This window comes from Syzygium oleosum, unplaced genomic scaffold (assembly GCF_021117445.2).
Source record: "Syzygium oleosum isolate NSW1041296 unplaced genomic scaffold, Sole_v2.1 Sole_v2.04, whole genome shotgun sequence".
In the NCBI taxonomy this organism is placed as follows: Eukaryota; Viridiplantae; Streptophyta; class Magnoliopsida; order Myrtales; family Myrtaceae; genus Syzygium; species Syzygium oleosum.
In genome coordinates this window covers 8697981-8717187 of record NW_026607488.1, presented here as the reverse complement: position 1 = coordinate 8717187, position 19207 = coordinate 8697981, and the positions used below count along the sequence as shown (strand labels likewise).

At 39.1% G+C, this 19207-nt stretch overlaps 2 protein-coding genes across 2 annotated transcripts; one reads left to right on the top strand and one right to left on the bottom strand.

Moving 5' to 3' along the window:
- Positions 1-1745: 1745 nt before the first annotated feature.
- Positions 1746-10467, top strand: LOC115679534 (probable cyclic nucleotide-gated ion channel 5). Its single transcript, XM_030603141.2, has 7 exons — positions 1746-1827; positions 2425-3007; positions 3595-3807; positions 4736-5034; positions 6524-6635; positions 8787-9023; positions 9571-10467. The coding sequence occupies exons 1-7, from the start codon at positions 1769-1771 to the stop codon at positions 10273-10275; spliced, it is 2208 nt and encodes a 735-aa protein (XP_030459001.1). The 5' UTR covers positions 1746-1768; the 3' UTR covers positions 10276-10467.
- Positions 10468-11978: 1511 nt separating this feature from the next.
- Positions 11979-15530, bottom strand: LOC115679540 (uncharacterized). The gene is made up of 7 exons (XM_030603152.2): positions 15163-15530; positions 14817-14858; positions 13964-14046; positions 13770-13871; positions 13423-13637; positions 12531-12625; positions 11979-12432 (listed from the first exon to the last, which is right to left on the bottom strand). The coding sequence occupies exons 1-7, from the start codon at positions 15302-15304 to the stop codon at positions 12179-12181; spliced, it is 933 nt and encodes a 310-aa protein (XP_030459012.1). The 5' UTR covers positions 15305-15530; the 3' UTR covers positions 11979-12178.
- Positions 15531-19207: the final 3677 nt, after the last annotated feature.

Here is a 19207-nt window from a genome sequence, read left to right as displayed (position 1 = left end):
GGACACGACAAGCAAGCGAGCAGGCCTCGGCGCAACTTCCTTCCACGTCAAAACGACGATCGCGACGGCGGAGGAGCGCGTGAGGACTGAGGAGAGCCAACTCGGTTTCTTCGTCACCGTAGCGTTTGGCAGTTGGCGCTTTTGACCGAGCGCTCTCGCATTCGCCGTCACCAACTCAGGGGCAATTCCGTCATTTCGCATTATCGGCGCCTCTCCCGAATTTATCCAATCAAAAAAAAAAAAACCATTTTCAATTTCAATTTTTCAGTTTTTTATTTTTGGCTGCAGCAGTAAACGATATTTCTGACTACATTCTCTCTCTCTCTCTCTCTCCTTCATCTTCAATCCCATGGACTGAAAATTTCGGACCAGCGACAGTTGTTTCACTGTAAGTCCTCCGGTCGTCTCTCTCTCTCTCTCTCCCCACCACCCTCGATCTTCGCCGGTTTCCGCCTTGATTTGCCGACTCCGGTGATGCTCTTCGTGCTCTGATCATGCATTCGTGTAGTCGTGTTCCGAGTTTCATCGGTGTATTCTCGCCTTGATGCTCATCGTCGTGTCGTGTCGCCTAGATTATGAAACTGGGGGACAAACTTCTGGGTCAACGCCCCCTTTTGCTCGTCTGTGATTGGAATCTGACTAGCTCTCTCCTTGCTGTTCTCTACACCGCGCGAATTCGCCGCAATCGCTAGTCAACACGAATTCGTTCGCGAGGAGGAGGTGGGTGGGTCTTGTGTGATTGATTTTTGTGGTGGCCGCGGCGAAATTTCATTCGGAGCGATCGTTTTGCGGTGATGGGTCGGTGAAGGATCTGTTGGCGGTCTGGTACTAATGGGCGTTGCTATGCGGATGGCTGTCTGGTATGAAACTGATGTTGTCGCGAAAGATAAAAGAGGAAATGTAATTGGTTGGGCTATTTTGGGAGATATTGGGGGCAAATTATGGGGTTTCACTAAATTGGAGCGTATGGGGCTGTCTTGTCTTAGCAGCTTAGCAGTTAAAGTGATGCACTTGGGGGGGGGGGGGGCAGTTCTTTTATGTTTAGATGACTTGCTTGGGCTCACGTTTCGCTTGATCACGAAGCTAGGGTTTACTCGTGTTTTGCTCTCCATCAGAATATTGTTTCAATGCGTCTCTCGGTTAGCATCTTCTGAAAGGCTTCGAAGGATTGGATTTTTGCTATAGAGGACTGTATCATAGGATTATCTCTGGTTTTTAAGAACACGCGGTCACATTGATATTCAAGGGATCAGTTAGCTGCACTAGATTATTCTGGTGTTAGAGCATATCAGCTTCATCAGACTCTTTTAACAAGTCTAGAATTGGTTTTGCTCTATACGTTTTGGTAGTACTCTTCGTAAATTCTTGTATCAAGTGTTTTAAATGGAATACACATTTATGTGTTGTTGCTTTTGCTGTTGACGAAATTGATGGGTTTTGCTGCATTTTTTTATGGACGTGCTTCTACAGCATGCTGTGCAAGTGTCCTGCTACACAGTGTGTTTGTATGCATGCATGCATAAAGTGTCCATTTGAAATGGATTTAGTTATAGGATGTATTTGTGACCATGTCTGCCAGTATAGATTTTTCTATGTGTGGATGGGGAAGTGCCTATCTATTCATCATTAATGAAAAAGGACCTTTAGGTAATCTTTGGGTTTTTTTTTGGGGGTTTTGTCAAATGCAAGTGATACTACTTGAGGCCTTCTGCAACTTAAACCAGTTTCTTGTTCTGCAGTTGACTTATATCTGGTTTCAGTCTGCATAATGTTCGACTGTGGCTTGAAATCACACTACATGGGTGGCCAGCAAGAGAAGTTTGTGAGGTATTATGTGAAATAGCCATTTTTTTCCATTTGAATTCAATGTACAGTGAAGGTCCTATGTTGGATGATGGCTAATAGCTTTTGCATATGAAATTTTTTAGAAAAGTGGCCAATTTTAAATACATATTTGTGAAGGCTGAGGGCTAAAACCTGCATATCAATCAGGCATTTGGTAGAGTTTGGTAAATTATGGGGCAACCATCTGCGCACTTGTCATTAAGTTCTCATTCCTGTAAATACTAACCGCCTGGGCTCTTGAGAACATTGTTGTATTCTTTGTCTTGAATGATGAAGGTCAACATTGTCAACTTTCTTTTATGTATGTACGAGTGAGCGTATTGTCATTTGGAAAAAAACTTAAACATTGGGTCTATCTGATTTCAACATTCTGAGGTAGTTAATTGAGACTGTGGCTTATTCATCTAGGTTCATATTTTTGCTCTCTGCGTTTCGAGGCAATTTTGAAGTGTGGTGCATGCTGAGATTTTTTGTTACCTTCTTTTACTGTTTCATGAAAAGAGTTGGAAGGATCATTGCTGTAAAATGGTAAAGAAAAGTTGGGCCTTTTCCATGCTAACACTGTTTTCAAACTTCTAGGCTGGACGATTTGGACTCTAGAGTATCATCATCTTCTGATACAGGAATGAAGAAATGTGGATTCAACATTGAGGGGTTGAGCCGATCCAGCCACACAAATAATGCCAAATCTAAGTCCTTCAAAACTGGAATGCAAAAGGGATCTGAAGGACTTAAGTCAATTGGTCGTTCTCTTAGATTTGGAGTTTCTAGGGCAGTGTTCCCTGAAGATTTAAAATCATCGGAGAAAAAGATATTTGATCCTCAAGATAAATTCCTACTGTATTGGAATAAGCTCTCTGTCATATCATGTATTATGGCAATATATGTGGATCCCTTTTTCTTTTATCTTCCTGTCGTTAATGCTTCTAGTAACTGTATTGGCATAGACAGAAAATTAGCCATCACTGTCACCACATTGAGAACCGTTGTCGATACTTTCTATCTCATACACATGTTCCTCCAATTCCGAACTGCTTATATTGCTCCATCATCCCGGGTTTTTGGACGCGGCGAACTTGTGATAGATCCTGCCCAAATAGCTAAACGGTACTTGCGGCGGTACTTCATTGTTGATTTTCTTGCTGTTCTACCCCTGCCTCAGGTTCTTACTGAACTCTTTCTGTGTTCTTTTTCTTGGAAGTTCCACAAGGCTGCGTGTTTTCTCCCTGTTGCAAACTTTTCTCATCATAGTGCGTGTTTGTTTCGCTGAAAATCAATGATTTGTAAACCATTTCCTTAAAATGATGGCCTGTATTGCTTACAGAAATGAATTAATGAATAATATATTCATCATCAACAAAAATACATAAGCATAGTTCGTTACTGATAATAAATTTTTTTTTGCATTGACTCGTTTACTATGCGATACAAACAATCATTGTTAGTAAAATATTTTCCACATCATTGGTTTTCCTTGAAACGAATGCACCCAATTCTTTACTTTTGATTCCAAATTTTCTATGCTAAGGTTCCTGCCGTGTGCTGAGTTGTTTCGCTCGATTGGTTCCAAAATACACTTCCAGTTTTCTTTTTTTTTCGGCCAAACTCATTTTGTTTTGGCTGATATCTATGTTATTATACTGCAAGTATATTATATTGGATGAAAAATTCTATTGTAGGCTTTGCAGATTGTTATTTTGGAAATGGGCATGGAGGACACTGTACATTGTTTTCTTTTGTTAAATGCAGATTGTTGTCTGGAGATTCCTTCGGAGATCGAATGGTTCAGATGTATTAGGGACAAAGAGGGCTTTGCTTTTCATCGTGTTTGCGCAGTATGTTTTTAGATTTCTTCGCATCTTTCCGTTGACTTCAGAACTAAAAAGGACTGCGGGAGTTTTGGCTGAGACTGCCTGGGCTGGAGCTGCATATTATTTGCTACTGTATATGCTTGCCAGTCATGTGAGTGATTCCAGTTAGCTCTTATTTTTTAATTTTGTTTTCTACTACTTTATTTGATGGATTATTTTGATGACTTTTATCTAATCTCGGTTTATCCTGCATTCTGCTCTGTCTAGTTTAGGTATCTTTAGGCTCATTATTATGTATTTCTGTCGTGAACTGTTCCTTTGTTCATTGTGGAGTTTTGAGAATTTGCTAGATGATATTACTGATGAATCTAAAGGAGGTGGCTGGAGAAAAAGGAGGGCGAGCGATTTGGTTCGCATGCATCTTAGTGAAATGTGGTATACTCGTACGTGAAAAAGGAAACTGATCAGGTCTTCAGGATCAATACGCAGCGTGAATCATTTTTAGTTTTCCTTTTTTGTCGGTTTCAGGGGCTTTTGAAGGAGCGCCCTGGGGTGACAATAGGATTCTCTCTCGCACTGAATAGGGATGCATGCTCATTTTTCAAACTTCAGGATGAGATTCCAATCCTACGTCCCTATCTTCCTTAAATTATGCTAAAACTTACTATTTAGAGGAAAAAACATAGTTATGGATTATTGATTTCTTAAGTGATACTCTCTGGACAATGTTATGAACAGATATGGCTTGCTGTACTTCAGTAAGACTGGCTTATCTCTTATTGTTGGAGTTTATGATTTATCTGATTTCTAGATTAGTCAGGACTCTTTGGTGCACTTTTAGCTTAGTGCTGGCTGTAGCTATCATATTTCTACTATGTATTTTGTTACAATATGTGAAAGAAACTTCAATTGGTAGAAATGATAAACTGTTGCTATGTTATTTGCTTAATATTTCTACCTTTTTTTTGGGCCATCATTCTACCTTCGGTTGAAATTGGTCTCAGTTTACATGTAGCTGGTTTACTATATGTTAACAAAACTTCAGTTGGTCGAAATGACTCACTCTCAAAATTATTCAGATAGTTGGGGCATTATGGTACTTGTTGGCTGTGGAACGAAATGATACATGCTGGCAGGAAGCTTGCACTGGAACCTGCAAGAAGGGTTTTCTTTACTGTGGCAATGAAGTAATGCCTGGTTATATTGACTGGTACAACACAAATGCAAGCTTGCTCAATACTAGTTGTACGGCAGATGGTGAGAACCCACCATTTGATTATGGAATCTACCAATCGGCAATTTCATCGGGAATAGTGTCGACCACGCAATTCATCTCAAAATACTGTTATTGTTTGTGGTGGGGGCTGCAAAATTTAAGGTACATAATTCTATTTAATTATTGTAACAGATGACTTTCAGGTTATCTTATGTTATAATATGTATAATGTATCACGTATCTTTGTGTTTTTCATGCAATCTCATTCATTATGGAATTAAAGGTAATAAGAAGACTTTAAAATGAGGCAAGAGTAGTTTTGACTTGTCACAGAAATTTCATGCTCATGCCGAGATATGCAATAGGTTTCATTGCTAAGTTGATATTGTTTCCTTTTTCTATCTTGTCTTTAGCCAACAAAAAGAAAATGGAGGCATCTTTATACAGTAGTGTGGTTGTCAGAAAGAGTCACGGGATTAGCCTGTTGTATGCATTAAAAAATGACAAGCGATGAAAAACCAAAGAGACAAAGTAACAGAAGTTGAAGAGTAAAGAGATGGAGGAAGCTTACTTTGGAGAAAAAACATTCCTAACTATAGCAGGATCCATTTACTATCAAGTTTAGAGGAAAATTTTTTAACTGTGATATGTCAATTCCAAGTCTATTAATATTCTCCTGTCTGTTTGAAGTTGTAAATTACGAATAGAAGAACAAGAGATCTGAATGTTTCTTCCTAAACCTAGCTCTTTCATTCAGTTCCAGGAAGCAGTCCTCATATTTAATGCCATCTTATGGTGTAAGATGATGTTAACATATCTGGATTTTGTGTACTTAAGAACCATAATGACAACTTTACAAAGCACGAGATCACCAGCATGTGGTTTAGTCCCTCTTGCCTTCCAATAAGAATGGAGAATTTACTGTCGTCACTCTCTCTCTCTCTCTCTCTCTCTCTCTGATGCTGTTCCTTTTTGCATTATGAAATGACCTCTTTGGTGTGGCACATAGGCTACACTATAGATCTGGCCATTGAAAGGCCAGCACCATTGTTTTCAAGATTCGAAATATGCACTATCCCGCAGATAAAGATGAATCGGGCAAATTCTGAGATGAATCGGGCAAATTCTGAATTAAGGGATTATGACTTACCATGTCAGTAGCTAATATTTTTGCTTGATATCTTGATGCACAGTATTTGTGCAGAGGAGTCTTGGGCATCTTGAATCGTTTTGTTGATAATAAAGAAAAAATAACTCTACCTGCTGCTATGCCTCCATAGGTTCCGTGGCTTTCTCAGAGGGAGAGAAAATTGAGGGTTTTTGAGATTTTTATTGTAAATTATAGATGCTACAGGTTTCTAGTTTGGAGTTTACCGAAGAACCACTTTCTATTCTGTTATAAGCTGATGGAGAAGATCTATCTTGTATGGCTGATAAATTTTTCCAACATGTATTAAGCTGGTGCATTTAGCCATCACCATTGGTTAATTGGATTCTGTCAAATGTACCGACATTTAGTTTCCAATTGAGGTTCTTTCTTTTATACAAAAGATTTATCTGAGAAAGTTGAAGCATTTATCCTTTCTCTGAAGGTCAATTGTATGTATATCTTGCATAAAATCACCTCCTGATGATAATCTGTTACTTGCAGTACACTAGGGCAGGGGCTTCAGACCAGTACCTACCCTTGGGAAGTGATATTTTCGATTTCATTAGCAATTCTGGGTCTCATCCTATTTGCTCTCCTGATTGGTAACATGCAGGTAAACTCTTAATTCCTAGTCATTCTGTAAAAGTTTTAACTGTGGACCTTCCGTAACTTATCTATTTTGGTGGTAGGTGCTGATCTTAGGGTTTGGTTGGTTCATCTTATCTGTCAGTCTAGATTCCCTATCCTGTTTTATTAAGGACACTTCAACTACTCATGTGCCTACTGCCTACTAAGGATAAGTAATGGTTTGTTCAATGCAACACTAGCTGGTATATTGGACTTGTAAATGACTGCTATAGGTTATGCAGTTGAATTCGGTGGCTCTATGTGCATCCTCAAAAGTACTAGCAAGGTGCTTGTTCATTCTGGATAAGTGAAAAGAGAAATGAAGATGTGTTTTGTGAAACAATTGACAAGATCTATCTCTGGTTGATTAATCCATACCTGCTTTCATATGCATATAAAATCCTCAAACTTATAAATATCCTTTAGTTTCCTTTATACCTCTGTTTCTTGTCGCACTAAAAGCTTCACAATTAGCTGGAAATATGTAAATTGCCTGTTGATATCATAGAAGGTGTGATAAAAACAGTAATATATCCCTCTGATTGACAAAAGGTGAAAGGAGAGCATTACTGGACGTATACTGGTTACGTATCTACTTCACTTGTGTCAGACCATAAATGTAAAGCTCGATATGACTTTAGTTGCATTTAAAGTCATGCTATCATGGTTTTCAATTCTTTAAAAATCACTGCAAAATTTTTAGATGAAAAATCCACAAGCCAATTAGTCAAAAGTAGGGTAACATAGCTTCTGTCTTTTAGTCTTCTAGCTTTTATGCCACAAACCATAATCCAAAAGATGGGGTCAAAAACCCTTCACCTCATTAATACACACTAACAATAACACTCTTTTGTTTGTCTGACAGTGTGGAGAGAGTGAGTAATCAGCTCATTTGCCTGAAACAATTTCCTACTTTAGGGCAAACTGGTTTCAACAATTAAAGAACACTATTGGGAATCTTGCAGCTTGTGGTGGTATTGTGGTAAATAGGTTATAATGTCCCATAATGGTACCTAGCATAGGATATAAAGCTTTTGTTATATTAAGAACCCAGGATGCAGGGATGATTTGAATACACAAGATACAATGTGTAATTTACCTATAGAAGGCAAACTTTAATTTGCAATGCCCAATGCCCAGGAAAGGGCTATTTCATAGCGACAATATAACCTGCCTTCCTTCCATTAATTCCTGTTATGTGCCACCACTGTATTCACTTTGCTCATTCAGGAATATTTCTTAGTCAATCATGAAAAGAATTGGAAAAGGGTAGTTTTCTTTTTGCTTTTCATGTAAGAAAAGATAAATCCTTGCTGAGTTGCTGGACTTGTGCATAGGAGTGTAATCAAGTTGAGTCAAGTCAACATAATTTAATACTTGAGCTCAACTCAATTTGAATATTCAAGGCTTGATAATCAACTCGAGCTTGATTTTTCAAGCTTGAGCTAGACTTGAGTAAGTTGTCAATGAGTCCGAACTTGCCTCGATAAGTTAACAAGTTTTAGTTGAAGCTCCATTCGAACTCAAACTCGAGCATGTGCTTGATCTTGAATTTTGAATGTACACTTCGCTTGAAAATTTAAAGGGATAATGACGGAAATGGTCCCTGAACTATATGATAATGTTTAATGTTGTCCTTTCATTAATTCAGGTTCAGGGACAACATTAAACATTTTCATATAGTTCAGGGACTAAATTGAATATGTAGCAAAAGTTTAGAGACCACATTGAATAAATTAAAAGTTCATGGACTACATTGCACATTGGGCCAAAGTTCAGAGACTATTTATGTCATTTTTCCAAAATTAAACAATATGTATTTGTTTATATTTATCAATGTATTAGGTAATTAAAATATCTAAAATACAATTACTTGATTAGGATAGCAAGCTACTCGAGTCAAGTATTTTAACTTTGAGCTCAACTCAATTAAGTACTCGAGCTACATGAACTCAAAAGGAATCGAGCTGAGTTCGAGTACTCAATGAGGCGAACTCGAGTTGCTTGCAAGTAGCATGACTCACTTGCGCTCCTACAGTTGTGTTGAAGATGCTCATATCTCAAGAAAAGTCGGAACTTCGGTGTCGTTTCAAATTCTTCAACATGCTCATGTTGTGAGTTGTTTTTATTGTGACAGACCTATCTTCAATCTCTTACTATCCGGCTTGAAGAGATGAGAGTCAAGAGGCGTGATTCAGAACAGTGGATGCATCATCGACTGCTACCACCAGATCTTAAGGAAAGAGTTAGACGCTATGACCAGTATAAGTGGTTAGAGACAAGAGGGGTGGACGAAGAAGCGTTGGTTCAAAGTCTACCAAAGGATCTCAGGAGAGATATCAAACGTCATCTTTGTCTGGCTCTGGTTAGGAGGGTAAGATCTTTTTAACTTATTTTGCTAATTCTATTCATATACTTAATGCGATAATGCATTTAGATGGTTGTTGCATTATTTGCTGCTACTAGTGTCTCCAGTTACCCGAACATTTGGGGCTCAAAATATGCTGTATTGCATGGTAAAATTTGTTTTTATGAATCGTGAATTGCAGTTTATTTACCTTACTCATACCGCACATAATTTATGGGGTAGTTTATATTTGAAAATGAACCCCGAAATGAGTGGAATTCATCTTAAATATGTGTTGCTTTGATATCCCGAGTCTTATCTTGGCACATTGCAAATATTACTGCCAGTGCAAGAGGCAATATCTTTGGAAACTATATATGTTTTGATACTCATTTGGAAACTATATCTTTTACTGTGTCTTTACCCATCTGCCAATTGCCAAACTATTCCATCAGATAGGGTGGCGAAACTTTTGAAAGTGTTTATTTTCATCATATCCAGGTGGATTGAATGAAAATTTATCCCGGTTTGTCTCATATTGCCATACAATTTATTGCTTTGCCTACTTTTTTAGGTTCCTCTCTTTGAAAATATGGATGAAAGACTACTTGATGCAATTTGCGAGCGTCTCAAGCCCAGCTTATTTACCGAAAGCACGTTCATAGTTCGGGAGGGGGATCCTGTTGACGAGATGCTCTTTATAATTCGTGGCCGCCTTGAGAGTGTAACTACAGATGGTGGCAGGAGTGGTTTTTTCAATCGCAGCTTGCTTAAAGAAGGGGATTTCTGTGGTGAGGAGTTGCTAACATGGGCCCTAGATCCCAAGTCTGGCTCCAACCTCCCATCCTCCACACGAACTGTCAGGGCAATAACTGAAGTAGAGGCTTTTGCCCTAGTAGCTGAGGAGCTGAAGTTCGTGGCTAGTCAATTTCGTCGGCTCCATAGCAGGCAGGTTCAACACACGTTCCGGTTCTATTCGCAGCAGTGGAGGACTTGGGCCGCTTGCTTTATTCAGGCAGCATGGCGGCGATATTCCAAGAGGAAGAGCATGGAACTCCGCCGAAAGGAGGAGGAAGAAGAAGTCGAAGGGTCTGATGGGACACGCAAAAATGCCGGTACTGGTGGTTCTTATAGCATTGGTGCAACCTTCTTAGCTTCCAGATTTGCGGCAAATGCACTCCGTGGGGTTCATCGGAATCGGATTGCCAAGAGTGCAAGGGACTTGGTGAAACTGCAGAAGCCTCCCGAACCTGACTTCACTGCCGAAGATGCAGATTAGATTTGTTGTACAATAACTACTTGATTGAGACGTGATGCTGATTGTGTATCTGATTATATTTGCTCAGAAGGCTCAAGATGACGTATGCTTCCATAAGTTATAGCTTGGCATTGTATCTAATGGATTGCCGGTTGAACGTAGTTTTATCACTTGTCTTTTTTATCTCGAATCAAAGCTATGTATTTGTTTCAAGCTTTGTTGCTGTCAAGCCTAAAGAAAATGGAAGCTTGTTGCAACGTCCAGTTAAAGATCGTGATGCAAAAACCAGAAATCGCGACTTCCTGAGCTTGGTGAAATGATCGACCTTGGCCTGTGTACTTATTGTACGAGAAAAGAAGTGACACTTACGCAAGTTTGATGTGTACGCCATGTGAAATACCATAGCAAGCGAAAACCATGAACGGGGAGAGGGACAAGCTAATTGATCACGTATATTTCATGCTCAATATCTGTGTAAGTGATTGTGCAGGACGCTAGGATTTTCTTTGATTTGGGCAAAATGTCAACAACTTAAAAGAAATTTCGCCTTTGTTGGCTATCTTGGGCTTTTCTTTTTTGACTTGAGACTCAATGAAAGTGTTCATTGTATCTGTCCAGTCTGCTTTAGAGAGGTGATTTTGTGCATTCCTTGCCCTGAGATAATTAATACACGGAAACTCAAGGCCCGGCTCTGGCCGTCATCGCTGTGAATTGTTCTATTTTGGGAAATGAGTATGCACAAAAGGCTCCTCCTTTACTAGGGAGGAGTTATGAAAATGCACGTAAGCGCCCTTCAGATAATCAAGCGGTTTGGGTACACGAATCGGAAGTGATGTTTCGAGTTCATCATAATCACAATCTCTATGATGAAGCAACATAGAAATGGTTCGTCACCTACTAACGCAGTTCACAAATTGAGATTTTAGAAGATGTTTACTAAGAATGCTTTTGTTCCAGTAATCATGGTTTCTACACGTGGAACCAGGAACCATGCACATTTCATAGGCTTTGCCACTTCCCCTGGCTCATCCCTAGTTAGAACCCGTAGATCATGCTACATTCACTGCGAACGAGCATCTAACTTGGACTACAAGTACCTGAAAATCTTCCCAACCAAGAATAGCATGTTCTTTACCTCATCACAAGGCGCTTCCTATGTAGACAAGGCTATTAATCCCAGTAATTGAAATCAAGCATGAAAGGAGTTGCAAATGTCCCAAAACCATCACAGCATCTCGACTTTTCAATTCGTCGGTAACTTCAGCAGCCGTTAATTTTATTTGCCTATGGGCAACACATAAGCTTCTAGCAAAAGTATGTATCTACGATATCTGGAGATGTTTTAATGAACATAGATTTTCCTAGTTAGTTCAATAGATGGGATAGACGAGAAGACGACACATTATCATCTCATGCTTGATCAACCCAGCTATCTACTTCAAAGAACTAAAAGTACCGTAAATAGATTAGAGGAACATGTGGAAATTCTAAATGAGTTCAGTTTAATTACTAATTCACCAGCTCTCCAGAGAGACTTGTTGCATCTAACTAGTCTTATTAGATACAGCACTTTGTTTTCACCTTCACTCTATTCATAAACATCTCCATTTTTGCACTTTTTCTCAGGTGAACAAGTGAGAAACCGCAGTGTATTTTGGGTGAGCTCAACTCGATGACTTCCAAACAGGTGCCCTGGAGTAAAGTGAGTGAAGTTCATCTTCCCCTTTTCGTTAAAAGACTCGCATTGCATCTATTTAAGTTTACAAGTTGTACAGTCATCTAATTTGACAACTTGGCTGTTCTGATACCCTCTTCATAAACAATGCCGCCGAAGAAATTGACCTCACCCAAAAAAATGACGACAATAATGGAACTCAAGAAAGTCAAAAAGGTGGAAACAGATTTCAACCACCGAAGATAGAGACTATGAGTCTTCTTGTGCAGGAGGTTCAAGCATCCTTACATTACGAGGCAGCATAAACTCGGCAAATATGGGATAGTGGGATGATGGATAGCATCCATCAATGTTATCACTGACCACTTCACAAGAAACTGGTATGAGAGATCTACCACGGAAAAGAATCCAATCTCTGTGTAGATCCTGAGTTTGGCGATCCCAGCAGAGGCAGAGTGCCCTGAAAATCAATTTGATGTACTCAAGAGTTCCCTGCTTGTCACCTATTAGGCGAAGATAAAATTAGTTCAAAACAACCACAAACTCACTCGCAGTATACATGGACTATGCCCCTTTTTCACTTGAGAACCAAAAATTATACCTCTAAATCCATGGTAAGTGCGAACAAGAGAAATGTTCTTCCGCACCCGTGCGTTAAACCATGCATCCCTCATATCACCTACTACACCATGCTCTCTGCAGCAAGTAGAAAAAACCCACCAAAAGAAGTCGTCATCATTAAAGGGAACCAAAATTGCACCTGTTCAATTTATATAAGAGTTTGAGGCAAACTCTAATGCTACACAAAGAAAATTTTGTTCATTCGTATATGGAGCAGCAAGAATCAGACATATGACCATCTGTCCACATAAACTTAGAAAAGGTATATCACACGAACTATCCTTTTGTTGTCAAAGAAAGCTGAACAATGATGGGTGCAGGAATTTTGACCTAAAAAATATGATAGTTTATTGATAAAGGATCTAATAGTATTGAGCTTAGGCTTCGAATAGATTAGTATTACATAAGATAAGGCATAGAAATTTTCAACATGACGCGTCACTTCTGAAAACCTAATGGAGCAGCAAGAATCAGACATATGACCATCTGTCCACATAACTTAGAAAAGGTATATCACACGAACTATCCTTTTGTTGTCAAAGAAAGCTGAACAATGATGGGTGCAGGAATTTTGACCTAAAAAATATGATAGTTTATTGATAAAGGATCTAATAGTATTGAGCTTAGGCTTCGAATAGATTAGTATTACATAAGATAAGGCATAGAAATTTTCAACATGACGCGTCACTTCTGAAAACCTAATGGAGACTCAAGCTCAGAAGTCAGAAGAGGACAATCAAGGCACTTCTCATTTCTGTAGACACATTATTATACGGCTAGTGCTAGCCATAGCATCAAGCTTTTGCTAGTGACGGAAGTGAATTGCACATGACAAGCATTGCCTAAATCAATGCACCAGATATCAATGAAACCTTGATCTTCCAAGAAGAAAACGCCCCGTAGTTGATTCCTTTTGAGTGTTGAATCCTCCGGAATACACAACTGGCAAGCTAGGAGGTAAAGACGCAATATGTTGCCAAGTGAGCAATGCGCCTCTCCTGCGAGCACGTGGGCTCAGTTCGTCCATATTTGTATTTACTATCTGAAACGAAAAACCCGGTGGCTCAACGCCTTTCAATTGGAATGTGTGGGGGCATCACGTCAAGGAAACACCTTTTCTTCATTCATGCAATAACTTTTCATCTTTCAATTGTCAAGCATATTTTAGAGGAGAAAGAAGACCGACAGTCAAAACAGAAGTACATTATGAGAAGGATATCGCCCATGTCGCAATAGAAGGAACCTCCGAACCCCATGATATGCTTCCGGGAACAGAAGGTGACTCTGACAACCAAAAAGTTCCACCTTCTAGTAGCTCTACCTTTTGTGATAAAAAAACAGACAGATAATAAGCTAGGACACTCCGAACAATTATGTTCTGATGGTATGATTAGAAGAGGGAGAAAATAGTACTTTCTCTTTGTCGTAGAAAATGGTGCACTGCTCATCTGTAGTGTCTTGGGACCCTTTTCTTGAGATTCCAAACTGATCATAACCTGTCCATTATATCTGTGAACAGTGGATTCACAACCAGTCTAGAAGCTTTTTGAATGATGGACTATCACATTAACATTTCATAGACAGCAAATTCCAAATACGGAGTGCATGGCATGTGCAACTTGGATTATAGCTTATACAACAACCCAGACCATCCAAAAATGTACTCCAATATGGATGCACTTAAATTGTTTCTAAAGCTTTGAGGTATGATTCTAAACATTGGAACTGACAGGTCTATTGGTGACACATGACCACTTTTAAGGGATATATCACCTAAAATATGCAGAGTGTGATATCAAACTATCACCTGGATAGAGCGCACTCTATCTGTTCAATCAACCAAACATTCAAATCCTTCCTTCCCATACTAAGGAGAAACATCAAAATATCACATTCTTTAAGCTTTCTATTCACCCTCCTAGTCCGCTTTCTCCTCCATTAAGGTTTCAGATGTTCACAGATATTAAAGATCAGTGAAATTGGTAACTTGGGAACAAAATACATGACCTCATGAAAGTCTACCTTCAGCCACAATGAGTTCCATAGTTGAGGAAGACATTGAGCTAGTACCGCGGAGTGAAACCCGCAGCTAGCCCAAATTATATCACTTCAACGGAGCAATTATATCGATAGAATTTCAGAGAAAATTCAACAAAACTCATTTTCAACCTTATTGTTAGTCAACTTAACAGATGGAAGTAACAGCAGCAGAAGATTTGAGCTCACTTGTCTAATATTCTTGAAATAGAGAATATGTGAAATTTACCAGGCAAGCACTGCTGGAGACAATCAAGCTGCGCTTTTACACCTGCAAGATCAATAACAAGAACAGAAATTAGAAAGTCAAGGAGGGAGACACAACATTCTGATCTCAAATAAAAAGCAGCTGGCTATTCGATTGTTGGAATAAAGAAACCTCCTAAATCGAAGTTAGACAAAGTGAAGTTTTAATCCCCACAAATTAAATGCTGCTTCTTCTTCATTTGTCAAGTAGCCCATTTGCCAACTCCCATGGCGAAGTTCATCAAGAAAATGGAAAATCAAAGAGACCCAGATCCGCTAATCAATAGCCGAAGCCAAGATACACACGCACGCGCCACCCACACACAGACCTTGCTGGGTGCAGAGAATGATGGGGGAGTAGCTGGTGATGACACTGATACATAAATCCCTCCTCTTCAACCATGAATTCGGGCTGTCTTCACCTTGATCATCGAGCAGATTGAAGGTCATCACCGTGAGGGAGACGCTCATCTTCTCTCAATGATCTCTCACTCTCTCTCTCTCTCTCTCTCTCTTCTCTCTCTCGACCCTTTTCACTACCCGATTGCTACATGATGATGCTCATCGACCCTTGATCAGTAAGCATCACATGAGCTCTGCGCAACGAAGAAGCCACTCATGCGTTGCTTCTTGGTTCTTGCTTGCGAGTTGCGATGTTGAAACTTGTAGGACTGAGTCGGGGTGCGACAGGCGGAAAAAGACAATTATTGCGACGCACAGGATGTCTGGTAATAGATTCGAGGTGCGTTTTGCTTTGACCACCCACGTACGTGCGAGGCCCAACTTCCCAAGAAGAATATTACAATGTGCCAAGAACATGTTAGCTCCATCCATCTCAACCATCAAATAATGTAACTCCGTATCGAATCCACAATATTTAGTGATTAAAATGAAGTGGGCTCACATGATCGAGTTGCATATAAGAATTTTTACGCTGTAGATCATGTGACCAAGGTTTTTTTTTTGCAAGTTCATCTAAAATATTAATTAGGGACAAGTGCACTACAAGTCCTAAAACTGGCAAAATGTGTAATTGAGTTCCAAAACTTGTTAAATTGGTTCAATCGAGTCATAAACTTAATACCGTCTAATTAACTAATGGAAAATGTTGACGTGTTTTATTTTATTAATTTTCTTGAAACACGTGGCGTCCAACAAGCGCCACGTTAGAAAACTTGAAAAAAATGTAAATTAAATTAGAAAAAGCTATAAAAAAACAAAAAAAAGGAAAAAAAACCAAGGACCAGCAGCTGCGGCGGTGGCCAAGCTCTCGTCAGTCGCCACCGCCACAACCGCCGGGAAGAACCGGCGGAGGTCGCCTGGGCCTTCCCGAAGCCCAGCAACCCTCGCCGGCCCCAGCGAGGGCCTGCAGCCCCCGATCTGGGGGAGGGCGTGATCCTCGCTGCAAATCTGAGCGAGGGTCACCGGCCCTTGCCTGGGGCCGATGAGGATTGGCGAGGCCTCGCCCAAGGTGGGTGACCCTAGGTGAGGGCTGGTGACTCTCGCTTAGATCTGCGGCGAGGGTCGCACCCTCCCTCAGATCGGGGGCCTCATGCCGTCGCCAGGGACTAGTGGGGCCTCGCCTAAGGTCGGCGAGGGTCGCCGGGCTTCGGGAAGGCCCAGGCGACCTTCGCCAGCCCTTCCTGGCGGCTATGGTGGCGGCCAGCGACCATCGGTGAGGGCTTGACCACCGCCATAGCCACAACCGCTGGTTGGTTTTTTTTTTTATAGCTTTTTTTCTAATTTAATTTTAATTTTAGTTTTTGCTGATGTGGCGCTTGTTAGATACCACATCATTACCATGTGTCTTAAGAAAGTAATAAAATATTACACGTCAGCGCCACGTAAGCGTTTTTCGTTAGTAAATTTAACGGTGTTAAGTTTAGGACTCGATTAAATCAATTTGACAAGTTTTAGGATTCGATTGCATTTTGCAAGTTTTAGGACTCAAATACACTTTTGCGACAAATTTTAGGACTTATAGTGCACTTGTCCCTATTAATTATGTGGATCTTAAAGCGGGGTACATATGATCATTGGTGAATATGGTATTGGCCACATCAATGTGGATCTTAAGGCGAGGATACGTATAACCAATGGTGAATATGGTATCGGCCACATCATCTGAACGATGCAATAGCTTCTCCAACTTCTTACCCTTGTATAAATAAAAATCATTACATCATTAGACTCCGTTTGTTTCATGAAAAATGAGTTATTAAAAAAGATCACTTGTATCACATACAAAAATAAATGATCAAAAAATATTTTCATTATTCACATGTTGTCGATACAAAAATTATTTTTAATTGACTAATTATTTCAAGGGATATAAGCAATCATATTAAAAATATATATTTTTAATAGTATTTATTTTCGCAAAATAAACGGAGCACGAGGGTTCATAATTTATTACTAACCTAGGCACTCCTCTTTCTATTTCTGAATTTCTTACTGATGTAAAATACTAAACAAACTCCATGGTGAATGGCTAGGTCTAATTAGTTTTTTATTTAACAATTCTTGGATCTCTTTTTCACAATGTTCCCTTCGTTCTTCATTCATTTGGATTGCTTTGGACATATCAGAGGACTATTTCTCTCAACAGATCCTAGTTCTTATTATAGTAGTGCATCTGCAATAAAGGCCCAAATTCTTTTTTCTACAATATTCCTAAAATCTTCTATTTTATTCTGCAACTCCGTTTCTTTTAATTTCCTCTGTCCTTCTAATTTCTTTCTTTATGCACACTATCATATTTTCCTTTGATTCTATTTCTCTTTGCACCACTTGTATCTTTGATAGTCTTCCAGGTTCAATGAATTCTAGCCTATTGTAGGTCCAAGTTTTGATTAACACATACTTTCCGCCGACATAATCCGATATATTCCTCTTATATTTAGTCTACTAGTGTTTGCACCAGACAACTCATCTTGGTATGATCTTTATGTATTCTAGGAATCAATTCTTTGGTAGTCTTCATTTACTACTGAAGTTATATTGCTATACCATTTTTGTGAAATCACCGATTGTATAGAATTAATTTTTAATGATCCTTGTCTACCTTGAGTTTCCTCTATAATTTCTAAAGCTCGATTTTCTTTGCAACATCTTTCCAATTTTTTTTTTACTTTTTTGCTTCTCATATTCATCAATTTCTTCAAAATTTTCTAATTTTAATTCCGATGCATCATCCTTTGCCCTTGAGAAAAATTTTCTAGTTTAACAATTTGAACCTTAAGTCTCTCTTTTTACATATGCTAATCCTGGTTGTAATTCGACCAAAAAAAAATCTGGTTGTAAATCTACAAAAGTTGTAGTGTTTGGTTTTAAAAATATTTGTAAAGTTATATGATTCTGGTGGAAAAAAGTTTACTAGAAGTTTTATAACTTTCGTATGGCGCTCTGTCAAAATTTTTTAAGCGATCACTTGAGTGTCACTTTCGTAAATAACGACCATTCAATGCCATCAATTATTTGGGTTACCGAAAAATTCAACATCGCAATAGTTTGATTTTTTTTTACCAACATTGTTCACCTACAAAGTGATTCAACATGAATTGTAAATGACGTCATCTATGCGTCTTATTTGCCCCAAATTTGTGAATTGGGGCTAACTTATTTCTCTACTTCAGACCCTACTTCCATTTGTGCTCTTCAATTGAGAGATTGGAGAAAAATTGGCTGATGAAATTTGCAAAGGAGAGCAGGGCTGAACGAACATTGCCAAATTAAGCATGTTCCAATCAAGAAGTGGATAGGGTTTTATTCTTTTTTCTCTCCATCGGCAAACCTCTCGTCTCCCAAAAACTCTTCCCTCTTTTGAAACTTTCCTATAGGCTCTTAGTTTTAGTTAGTCTTTGGTTTTCTTTTTATCTGCTTTGATTATCTTTTCTTTCCTCTCTCGATTTGTTTTAGGAGTTTGTGTGCGTGAATAAATTTCTGTAATTAATCTTAAGTGACCAGTTCGACCATTTGTCCAGTCGATAGCCATTGAGGAGAATGTTCGTGATGTGGCTCTACGACCTCTTCAAGATTAGATTGATCTCCTCTCCCGATTTAGATTTATATCAAAGTCTGAAGGTTTTACTCTCCTAAACTAGATTTAGATATAGATATGATAGTTCTTTATAGGTATTTGATGTGTTCTTTCAACATATTGATGTTGTTGTCTCTGCACGATGATGGTGATGAGAGCATTAAACCTACACATGCACCGCAAGCCATTACAAATGGAGTAGGAAATATTGGGGTGTGATCATCATTGAATCTGGTGATCGGTCACCGAATGTTTACAATAGCAGATCTGTTCTTGAGAGATGAAAAGTGTACTTTTAGTTGCAGATTGTGCTTTGTTAATTGTATTCTAGCATT

Bases quoted from the DNA above. Each gene is read 5' to 3' on its own strand.
- LOC115679534 (XM_030603141.2), top strand. From the start codon at position 1,769: ATGTTCGACTGTGGCTTGAAATCACACTACATGGGTGGCCAGCAAGAG. The intron at 3,008-3,594 runs GTTCTTACTGAA...TGTTAAATGCAG, and splicing joins CTGTTCTACCCCTGCCTCAG to ATTGTTGTCTGGAGATTCCT. The intron at 5,035-6,523 runs GTACATAATTCT...TGTTACTTGCAG, and splicing joins TGGGGGCTGCAAAATTTAAG to TACACTAGGGCAGGGGCTTC.
- LOC115679540 (XM_030603152.2), bottom strand. From the start codon at position 15,304: ATGAGCGTCTCCCTCACGGTGATGACCTTCAATCTGCTCGATGATCAA. The intron at 14,047-14,816 runs GTAAATTTCACA...TATAATGGACAG, and splicing joins TCTCCAGCAGTGCTTGCCTG to GTTATGATCAGTTTGGAATC. The intron at 12,626-13,422 runs GTTTCATTGATA...TACTTGCTGCAG, and splicing joins TTTCTTCTTGGAAGATCAAG to AGAGCATGGTGTAGTAGGTG.